The sequence below is a fragment of the Kryptolebias marmoratus genome, linkage group LG15 (genome assembly GCF_001649575.2).
Source record: "Kryptolebias marmoratus isolate JLee-2015 linkage group LG15, ASM164957v2, whole genome shotgun sequence".
NCBI lineage: Eukaryota > Metazoa > Chordata > Actinopteri > Cyprinodontiformes > Rivulidae > Kryptolebias > Kryptolebias marmoratus.
This window is the reverse complement of record NC_051444.1, coordinates 34,766,210-34,777,857: the sequence shown is the minus strand read 5'-3', so window position 1 is coordinate 34,777,857 and position 11,648 is coordinate 34,766,210. Positions and strand designations below refer to the sequence as shown.

The window sequence follows — 11,648 nt, the reverse complement described above, 5'->3', positions numbered from 1 at the left end:
GGTGAGGCAGGCAGTACTCTGCCGCACTGAAGGGGGCGCACGTGAGCCAACGGGAGCTTGTTGCTGCTGTCCTTTCACGCAGAGGCCAGTGACAGTCACGTGCACTGCTGCCAGCCGTTAAGTTTTGTTTTGCTCCATCGGACTGCCTAAATGGTAATTGTAACATTTTTTCTTACCTTATCCTTAATACTACTATGTGTGCGCGTGTGTGCGTGTGCGTGTGAGTGAGAGAGAGACAGAGAGAGAGTGTGTGTGTGTGTGTGTGTGTGTGAAGAACGCTGATGAGATATGAAATAACCGGTAGCCAATTGAATAAGCTACCCTTTTGGATTTATATATTTGTAAATCTGACTCTCAGTGCCTCACCAACCATGAACCTCACCAAACGTCACTGCTCAGGCTACGGTTAAATACAATAAGATTGTTATTCATGTTAGTGGTAATGATACTGTTGGCAGGTTGATATGAAGGAGTAGCTGCTATTTTTCAGTCAGGACTATTAATGAATGCTAAAACAATTATTAGTTAAAAATCTCTTACTCCTTGTCCCTCAGTCTTTTTCATCCAAAATGAAAATCAGCTTGTTCTTACATATGCTTAACATAAGTAAGCACTTAATAATACATCCTTACAACCCTGTTCTGTCTGACCATTTTTAATAACCTTTGAGCTTACACTGACTGATTACACAGCCACTGAGAGTAAATTTCATTAGAGAACAATGTAACCATATTTAAAGAATCTCTTCCATTATTATTTTCCTCTGTCTTGCAGAATAATGCAATAATAATGTATATTATTCATCTGTAAAATAAGAGAATAAAGTTTTCTGTTTAGTACTGTAGCTAGACTGATGAAGAATCTTATCTCTGTTGATCCATGTATCCTTATAACTCTGAGTAGTGATGACTTTTTTAGATTCTTTATAAATAAAATTATTTCAAATTAAAGAGAAAATTTACACCATCCTTCCTACCGTTGCATCCGTTTCCCTATTATGTGAAATGACTTTAGAAGTGTCACTAGAACTTTAGGTTACTTTTGTAACCCTGGTTCTCTGAGTAGCATTCGTTTCGTGTCTCGCATTGGGAACGCCCCTGGTGTTACCTCATCAGAAGCTCCTGTTACATTACGTCAGCCAGGATTGGCTGGAGATACGCGCGTCAGCGTCAGAGAGGGCAGAGTCCCTCCCCCTGTAAACAGGGCTGACGCTGCACTGAGAGTTTATTCACCTCTTTCTCGCAACGTCAGAGCAAGGAGGGTGACTCGGTGAGACACTCACTCATGCTACTTCGAGAACCGGGGTTACAAAAGTAGCCTAAAGTTCTCTTTCATAGCATTCGTTTCGTGTCTCACAATGGGAATGAAAAATACTGACTCCTGTACTGCTCAGCAGAACACAACCTATGTGCCAGCTGTTATTCACCGTATTTTCTGGACTACAAGGTGCACCTGAATATTAGCCGCAGAAGCTAAAATTCCTGTTTTGTTCATACATTAGCGGCACCAGACTAAAAGCTGCAGGTGTTTTAATGTTTAATTACCTAATGTAAGAGAATCTGCACAAAGGGGATTGTCAGGAAAGAGATGGCTGTTTGGAAACACATCCCTTTTATTAACATTTTGAAAAACAAGTTACCGGTACATATTTGCATAACTTTTTACATATATGTACAAGTACCGTTAAATAAAAGGACGGAACATGTACTGTGCTGTACTCTTTTTTTCCCCTCATGACTGTGTGTCTGATCATATGCCCTTCCGCCAGGCAAAGTCGTGTCATACAACAGCGGAACAAACAAAAACAAATCCTGTTACGATATCACAAAAATCATGAAAAATCCATAGAAAAGCCGCAGGGTTCAAAGCTTGTGCAAAAAGTAGCGGCTTATTACGGTATTTATTTTTACCCGCCACAGGTACCCTTAGTGCTTGGTGCTTACACTGAGTACTGAATGAGCCAGTATGATGCTGTGACATCAAGCTTGTAGAACCGGGTAAATGTGTGAGAAGAGGCCCAGCTTGCTGCGGCACAAATTTCCTGGAGAGCTACCCCTCTCAGCAAGGCCCATGAAGAGCTTAAGCCCCTTGTAGAATGGGCACGAAGTCCCTCTGGAGGCTGAAGCCCTTTAGAAGTATAGGCTAAAGAAATTGCAGCAGTGATCCAGTGGGCAAGTTGCTGTTTGGACACTCATTTCCCATAATGGTTCTTGGCCCAAGAGACAAACAGCTGGTCACTTTTCCTGACCTGTTTTGTTTTCTCTAAATAGATATCTAAAGCACGTACCAGGCAAAGGTTGTGCAGCTTCTCTTGCTCATGTGAGGAGAAAGGAAGGGGATAAAAAGCCACTAACTCAATCGGAGCATATGACCCAGGGGCGTCACTAGGTTTTAAGGACAAGGGGGGCTTAGCCCCCAGGAGATGCACAGGATGTGAGCAAACGTAGTGGGCGAGAACAAAATTTCTCAAACAGCTAACAAAACCTGAGTTGCTTTTCCACATTTAACAGATACCTTACTGTTTAAACATTTTAAGCAACCAATTATATTTTTATTCAGAACATCAACAAACAGGAAATATGTTTACAGTTTTAACAAGAAAAATGAACTTTTCTTTTTTTATTTTGTGAATTTAATATTACTATACTGTATGAAATGCCAGCTAATGTACATTATAATGTTTGGTGCTGGTGTATACCCAGTTATGAAGTCTAACTGTGACTTTATATATTATATAAAATCTCTCAGTTATTCTACAGCACTGATTTAGATTAACTGACACAAGAATGCTTCTGTAGAAAATATGAACAAGTGGAATGGATTTGATAACGACGCACCAAAGAGGATCTCTACCTTACGCTGTAAAGAAAAAGAAAACTGACAGATTTATGATCATATATTTGAGTTAATAATGAAATAATTATTTATAGTTATTTATTTAAACTCATATTCTGGCCACATTATATTGAATTTTTGTAAAAAAAAAAAAAAAATTTAGGGGGGCTTGAAAACATTTTGAAGCCCCCCTAAAACAGGCCTAGTGACGCCACTGATATGACCCCAACACCTTCGGCTCAAAGGCATGGTTTGGGAGCAAAACCACCTTAGTTTTGCCCGGAGAAAACTTTGTACAACATGAGTGGACAGACAGAGCGTGGATTTCACCCACACGCTTTGTAGAGACCAGTGCCAACAGAAGTGCTGTTTTCAAAGTTACTCATTTTAATTCCACTCCATCCAGAGGCTTGAAGGGGGAGGCAGTCAACACATCCAGCACCAGGTGTAAATCCCATGGGTCTCGAGACAGGGAGCTTCCTGCGAGCCCCCCCGCATAAACCGGCCCACTAAGGGATGCTGGCCTGCGGGTTTTCTCTCAAAACCCACATGGCACGCTGAAATTGGAGCCAAATACACCTTGATAGTGGAAAAGGCCTTCCCCTTATCAATCAGGTTCTGTAGAAAAGATAAAATCACAGCCACAGAACACTGAAAAGGGATTTCCTGAATCTCAGAGCACCATTTTTCAAAAGTAGACCACTTGTACTCATACAGAGATCTTGTTGCAGGGGCTCTAGCACTCTGTATTGTCTCAGTGACATTCTGTGGGAGCCCTACAGATTGCAGATTGAACCACTCACGGGCCAGGCCCATAGAGCCAGCCTTTCTGGGTGGGGGTGAAAAATCTGACCTTGAGCCTGAGACAGCAGATCCCTGCGAGTGGGCAGGGGCCACGGATCCTCCCGGAGAAGCTGTGTTATCTCTGCTAACCAGTGTTTTGACGGCCAGTGGGGTGCAATGAGGATCATTGTCAAGTTTTCTGCTCGTACCCTCGCTAGCGTTGGTGAAATGAGAGCTATGGGAGGGAAGGCATAGAGCAGAACCCAAGGCCACCTGTGGGCTAGTGCGTCCACCCCCAGCGGTGCATTCTGATCATGCAGGGAGAAATACAGGGGACACTGGTTGTTCTCCTTCGAGCCAAATAGGTCCACGGATGGTTGTCCGTACCTCTGCCAGACCAGCCTGGTCACTTCTGGGTGAAGTTTCCACTCTGCATACAGTGGGTTCCCTCTGGAGAGAAGGTCTGCTCCGCAGTTCAGAACTCCTGGGACATAAGTTGCCCTTAAGGACAGGAGGTGTTTGCTGCTCCAAATGATCAGTTTGTGAGCAAGCATGTGCAGCTTTAATGATCTCAACCCCCCCCCCGCCTGTTAATATAAGCCACCACAGTGGTGTGTCCGTTTTGATCAGCACATGGTGACCTCTCAGGAGTGGAAGGAAGTGTTTCAGTGTCAAGTGAACGGCCAGCAGCTCCAGAAACTTGATGTGGGCTGACTGCATATTTGGGCTCCAAGACCCGTTCACCATATTTTGTTCGCACAAACCTCCCCAGCCAGTTAAGGAGGCATCCATTGTGACAGCTTTTCTGTTCTGCACTACTCCCATTGGCATGCCCTGTGTCAGCACATTGGGGTTCCACCACGGATGCAGTGCTGCCTTGCAGGCTGCAGAAATCCTCACTCTGTGAGAACTCTGTGGATTCAGCCTCTGATCTTTTCTGCATTGAGGTGACCGCTGCACCAAACAACCCCTCAGGTGTGATGGGGGTGACCAGAAAGGCCTCCTTCTCCTTAGCAGAATGTGTGGTGAGGTTCAACCACCTAGCCCTCTCCTGCAGTACCATGAGTTCCATGGTTCTGCCCAGGGCTTGGATCGCAACCTTGTGAAGTTGCAGGCAGTGATCCGTGATGATGCACACATCCTCCCACAGTGCCACGTCTAGTGAGGCGGTCATCTGCTGGTAAGCCATCAGGAGAGATGAGAGCGCAGCTCCCAGGTAGGATTTATCCGTGAGGCTGGACTGAAAGCGGTCGGCCCTGGAAGGGAGGAGGGGAGGGGGGGAGTCTTCGGGTGCAGGTGTGCCGCAAACGCTGGCTCGACTGGGGGTAGCTGGCGATGGCCACGTTTTTCCATCCTGTCACAGTCCAGCACCGAACTGCTGGTTACTGGGTGCTTCTCCTTGAAGGGCTTACTGCGGCAGGAGACGGCTAGTTCTTTCAGCAGCTCCGGAAAAACTGTTAGAAGTTGTTTACCTGTTTTCCGTGCTTTTGGCAGCTTTTTCCTGTTGAAGCTGGAGCGAACTACCTCAGACTTGACCTCAGGCCACTGGATGTCAAGCTTGGCAGCTGCGCGTTTGCACACGCCGTGTAATCCAATTCCGGCGAGGATGATCCTTCATGACTCTGTTGGCCTGTACCAGAGGGCGCGGGTTTTTCAACTCGACCCGAAAGCAGAGGAGATGGATCAATATCTTAATCGTTATCCTAGAAAGGTAGCCCAGACTCGGTGTTGGAAAGCTCGCAGTCGCCCGTTGCCGGGTAATCCAGCGAGCAGGATTCGAGGCCGAACTCGGAGACTTCCAGTGGCAGTGGGTCCACGGAGTCAAGGATTTCACCCCAACTTGTACCGACTTCTGCGTCAGAACCATTTGGTCAGCTGGTTCCTGTACAGATGTTGCAGAAGCCATAAGTCGGTCACTTTTGTTACCGCACGGGCAGGTTCGTGCCTGTGGGCTCTTCTCCGGTGGTAGCTTGTACAGCGGGAGTATTGCTACTCTTAGACGGCCAATGTGCAACCTTGCGGCGAGTCTGCTTTTTTTTTTTTTTTACATCCCAGTATTTCCACCGGGAACAGCTACTTGCTGTGATACTGACCAGAACCTCCAAGCCAAGCGCCTGGCAACCGAGCTTGCACGCGTGTTTGTGGACAGTTTAGCTGGGCTCAGAGAAAAAGGCAGTACCTACAGGGAGCTGGTTGGAACTTCTGCTCGTTGGGAGAAGAGGGTTTTGAATAAACTCTCAGTGCAGCGTCCGCCCTATTTATAGGGGGAGGGACTCTGCCCTCTCTGACGCTGACGAGCGTATCTCCAGCCAATCCTGGCTGGCGTAATGTAATAGAAGCTTCTAATGAGGTAACACCATGGGCGTTCCCAATGTGAGACACAAAATGAATGCTATGAAAGAGAACCTGATTTGTGTTTGGACTGTTGAGCTCTGAATTCTGACTTATCAAAAATAATAGCTTCATCCAAAGCATCATGTCTGCTGGATCCCATCCCAACCAGACTGTTGGGATGGGATCAAAGAGGTGTTTCACTTGATTAATATCCCCATTTTGGATCTGCTTAATATGTCTCTTATGAACGGTTATGTACTACAGAGGTTTAAGGTTGCTGTAATTAAAACTCTTTGGCAGCAGCATTTTGGATCAAATGAAGACTTGAGAGTTAAAAGGAGAGATCATATTTCTTCAGTTTTAGCTTCTCTCCGGTGGCTTCCTGTCAAATTCAGAATAAAATTAAACATACAAAGATCTCAACAACCAAGCTCCATCTTATTTTAAAGATCTTATTGTTCCATATTTTTCTAACAGAGAACTCCACTCTCAGACTGCAGGTTTACTTGTGGTTCCTACAGTTTCTAAAAGTAGAACAGAAGACAGAGCTTTCAGTTATTAGAACTTCCAGTTTCTGTCCGTGAGGCAGACATCCTGTCTACTTATAAGACTTTCCCTTTTGATAAATCCTGTAGGGTTGGCTTGGGTTTCCTGAGCTATCCTGTAGTTCTGCTGATATAGGCTCAGACTGCTGGAGGACAAACTGACAACATTTCCACACTCTGCTGCTGTCTTTACGTGCTCTACTCTCCATGTTTGTATTTGTAATTATTTCTGTCATTAACATGTTTTTCTTTCTATGAAAACTGCAGCTGGACCAGTCATTCTGTGTTTGTCTGTGTGTCTTTCTTATCCTTTCAAACCCTACCCAGTTGAGCCTGGTTCTGGTTCTGCTGAAGATTTCTTTTTGTTAAAAGGGAGTTTTTCCTTTCCACTGTTGCCAATGTGCTGCTCAGATTGTGACAAAGTGAAAATTCAATGCAATCTGCTGGCTTCCTTAGATAGATCCTTTATAGTGATTGTATTTTATAATGTATGTCAGTGTTTTTGTACAGTGCCCTGAGATGACATTTATTGTTAATTTGGCGCTGTATAAATAAGGTGAATTGAGTCTCTGAATTGGTACCTTTGAAAAGCATAACTAACCTGAGTCAGATCAGGAAAAATTGGAATTCTAATGATCATACTGTCATAAAAAAGACGGATAAAGAGAGAAGCAGATAAGGGTCACACATGGGCAGAAAAGAAATCATTGTAGCTGTAGTCTATTAAATGTGTGTATTTCTACCTGTGTAGGCACTTCAGACTTTGCTGAACCAGCCACAGGAATGTTGCTGCCACAGCCAGCGCTGTCATGGGTGTGGCTCGTGGACCTGGAGAGGACCGTCGCCCTGCTGGTGGGCCGCTGCCTCGGCGGGATGTTGCAGGGAACTCCCACCTCTCTGGAGGAACAGGACACTGCTTACTGGCTCAAAACACCACTCTTTAGCAATGGCCTGGAGATGGACATCCCACAGCTTGGTACAGAAACCTCCTTACTGCTTGTAACACACATACTGAATTTAAATCACAAGGGCTAGTCAGAGCACTGCTGGTATAATGAATATTCTGCATATTATTTATCTAAATTATGAAATATATATCTGACAAAACTTTTGTTTTATGGTAATATTGTTATTGCTTTTGAGGAATATCATCATTTTCAAACATTTTTTTCAACTCCTGTAAACCTTTTAGACAAATTTCATGTTTGCAAACTGAGTTAAACCTAACAGGTATTTTTTACCTACAAACTCTGCTAAAAAATTAAGTTTGAAACTGTAGGTGATTAAAGAAAAAGGAAGAAACTTCTTAAATCAGTGTTAATATGAAAATGTGTTCAGATTTTCCATGAGATCAGAAATGGTGACAAATGGCAGAAAGTACATAAACTCATTTTTAGAAATAAATTATCAGTGATTTTGGGTTTGGCTGTATTCAGATTCATGATGAATTAGTCTTTATTTCACTCAACTACCAACAAGTCATTTTGTGTTTCAATGAAATCTTCAGAGGAAAATGCTATGAACAAATAATATTTGACTTGTCTTGGAAAGCTCTTTGAAGGACCTCACTTTGAAGAACCTTCAGTTCTGACAGGACTGACAGGCTGATGGCTAGTCTGAGTGGACTGCTGCCATCTTAAAACATCTCCAATCTGTAATATGTCATAGTGGTTTAATCAAATTATGCTGTTCTATAAACCTTTAAATTGATGTCACTTTTTGATTATCATGCTACAGTTAGCAGCAGCTGCTAACTGTAGCATTTACTGCAGAAATATTATCAAGTTTATATTTATCAAATATTAATATTATCAAATTTAAAAGGAATGGCAGATTTTCATTAGTTGAATTTCAGAAAGTTTTGTGTTTTTATTATTTCAGTCAGTTTCAAGTTATTGCAATAGCCATTTGTGGGTTTTATTTTCTTTAACAATAGGGACAAACAAATGTGTCCTCCTCTGTAGGTCCACTGGGCTCATACAGACGAGCTAATAGGAGCTAGTCCATGTGGACCCACTTCTAAAATGAATTCAACTCCAGTCTTTGACATTTTATGTCAGTTTAAATCTTTCTACGGCCAATAGTTTACATTACACAGTTATTTCAGCAAAATAAAACAATCCTTAAAGAAGTGCTACAGCTAGACACTGTTGCAGCTACTATTTGCGCTGGTTTAAAACCACAAAATCCCATCTAAATAACCTTGTATTATGAAACTAACAATAATGTTTCATATTACAAGGTTAAGACGGCTGCAATTCACTTAGGTCTTGGACCCATTCAGAATAGTTGTTAGCTCATCAGTCCTGTCCATAACAACAACTCTGCCTACAAACTGAGGTCATTCAAAGAGCTATGTACCACAGGTAAGATATTATTTATTCAGAGCCTTTCCACTATACCCCACTTCAAAATGTCCAAACTTGTTGTTTAAACATTTTGTGAAAGTTCCAATTCTTGTTTCTTAAAATTCACTGGATTCTTGGGTTTCTTCTGCAGCTTGTTGGTGCCAATAATGATTTATGTGTTTCCTTTAGATACATGCATCAGCTCATTATTGGAGGCAGCACTGTCAGGAAATGAAGAGCAGAAGCCTTTTGACTGCGTTTTGCGTTCTGACCTGAGTGTCCTAGTTGATTTGGCTCTGGGTTCTTCTAAAGAACCTGCCAATAGCCTGTGGATCAACATGCAGGACTACGCCATCAGTAAAGGTTTGTCTTCATAAAGACATTTGTGCTGGAATTAGCCATGAACCAAGCAGGACACTGACCTCCCTGTGCTACCTGTTGCAGACTGGGACAATGCCTCTCTAAATAACGAGTCCCTGTTGGACACCGTGTCCAGGTTTGTGTTTGCAGCTCTTCTGAAGCACTCTGGGCTGCTAGGCCAGGCCTGTGGAGAGGGAAGGTAAACTAATACTAAATCAAATTAGAATCCACTGTTCTGTCCTAAATTAAGCATCTCATCAATGTTTTTTTTCCATCAGGTATCAGCCTTCCAAGTCCCTCTCAGAAGTCTATCGCAGTGTTTATAAAGTAAGAAACCGCCTGCTGGCCTGTAAGAACATGGACTTTATTCAGACCAGGTCTTCTTCACGTGAGAGGAGGGTGAGTTACAAACACACAGGTTATTTGAAACTATATAATTTATTTCTCCTGAGACAGTCTGTGTTTATTTTAATCTGTGGCAGAGACAAAAAAAACATTACTTCTTATTCTCAGCATTTGTTTTGAAGTCTCACTATGTGATATGCCCCCTCTGCATTTCTCCAATCCTGATTGGCTGGTGGTTGTGACACCTGTGCCACCTACCCTTTAAGTAGCTTGTGCTACGATGCAGCACTGTTCAAAAACCTCTTCTCACTTTGAAGTGTATCTTTAGTTCAGGTGAACTTAACTGTCCATAGACTTGAGACTGGACACCTTCTGATGACGCGCGCTAGCTGCTGTTGTTTCCGCCTTCACCATAGACTGGAGCCCCTGTCTACTGTTGTCACTTTTTGCTATTACTGTTTCTTATTCCCTGTTCTTCACATCAGTCGGCATGGATTATTTTTGCAAACCAGTGATCGAAATAGATTCTTCTCCCCCTCACGTCAAGGGAGGTTGCAACTCGGAGGTTCGTCTGGAATGGGACAAAGGTGTTGGACCAAGGCGTGACGGCTGAGCTATGTGCTACAGCTAGCTGGACTTAGCCGCAACAACCATACCTGTCAAGGATGTTGTGGATCTGGACTACAAGAAGGATGATGAGGAAATCCTGGAGTTCCTTGTGTCTGAGGATGATGAAATCTTCATCCTAAATGCTCAGGCTGCACAGCCTGGCACTTTGTTGATCCCCCAGGATGAGGAGAAGAGGGCTACAGCCTCTCCTGCCGTAAGCATGAACATGCAGACATTGTTCAAATGTGCTGCCTCCAAGCTCAACATCCCCTGGCCTGCAGTAGTAATGGAGACGGATGGACCAAACAGCAAAGCAGCTACTCCCTGTCTTGCCTGAGCTGCTGGACAAAGTTGCTGTTTCCTGGAAGGACCCCCCAATCAGTGGTAAGACTCAAATACAAGGAGCTACATCTCTGGACTTTGAATGCATGCATGGTCTGTATGCACCACATGCCATCTCATGGAGCCACTAGTTGCAGCCCACCTGTGACTTCCAGAACCCCCACACTGCCATCAAAGGCTGACCGCCTCCCGTCCACCTTGACTGAGTGAGTCTACAGAGCAACAGCTGTTGCTATTAAAGCGCTCAGTGTTTCCTCCATGCTGTCCACATTCCCAGCTAACTGTGCGAAGACATGGTGACGATGCCCAGCCCTGAGACAACTGTGATCACAGACATCTGCCTATGTGTGCAGCACTGCACAGTTGAGGCCACAGGGTAATCCAAGGGGATGATGGTGTTGCAGAAAAGAGCAAGATGGTTCAATCTGACCAACCTGTCAGACAGAGAAAAAGGGGACATTTTAGACATGCCGATTGTGCCCAAGGGCATTTTTAATTTAACAAAATATTTCAAATAAATTCACAACTGTTGACATTTTTCTTCTGCCTGCTCCAAAATGCAGCTGACACCCATTGTTTGTTTGTTTGTTTGTTTTTTAAGAAATGCACTCTGTCGCCACACTTTGGACACTTGCTAGAGGAAAAGAAAACACTTGTTCTTCTACGGAACTTTGTTGTTTTGGCATTTAAATCCTGCGACTGTGTGGTCGCCGAAAGCATGTGTCACATCATTTAAATGCAAACCTGGCCTTCCTTTTCACCTGCCGACTGTTTCGGCTGCATCTTGGCACCAAAACAAAGTCCTTCTCACCTTCTATCACCAAGTGCTTATTCACAACTATATCAAGACAGGACTTGTTTTTTAGTTTCTACACCCGACCACATTCCCCCCGTTTTCTTGCAATAATAAAACAGTCCACATTTGTCTGGATTGAAGACTTACCAATGGTCCGAACACACAGTTTGGCTACTTTTTTTTTTTTTTTAATTCAAGTTTTTATTGAGGAACAGCATTAAAAGTATGCATCACATTTGTTCACAGAAAGTGGAACAGTCTTATACAATCTTCTAATCAGTATGTTAAATTAGTCTATAGCATACCTCTTCAGGAGATTATCCCAGCTCCTGTTATAAATGTTCCCTTTTC

The 11,648-nt window shown here is 43.5% G+C and overlaps 1 protein-coding gene across 5 annotated transcripts in view; it reads left to right on the top strand.

Moving 5' to 3' along the window:
* Positions 1–11,648, top strand: part of herc1 (HECT and RLD domain containing E3 ubiquitin protein ligase family member 1) — a 133,192-nt gene that overhangs the window by 39,965 nt on the left and 81,579 nt on the right. For all 5 annotated transcript variants that reach the window (XM_037979943.1, XM_037979946.1, XM_037979945.1 and 2 more), the window contains exons 18-21: positions 7,249–7,473; positions 9,035–9,208; positions 9,290–9,404; positions 9,484–9,604. In XM_037979943.1, the coding sequence (XP_037835871.1) occupies positions 7,249–7,473; positions 9,035–9,208; positions 9,290–9,404; positions 9,484–9,604 (635 nt within the window). The remainder of the gene's footprint in view (positions 1–7,248; positions 7,474–9,034; positions 9,209–9,289; positions 9,405–9,483; positions 9,605–11,648) is intronic.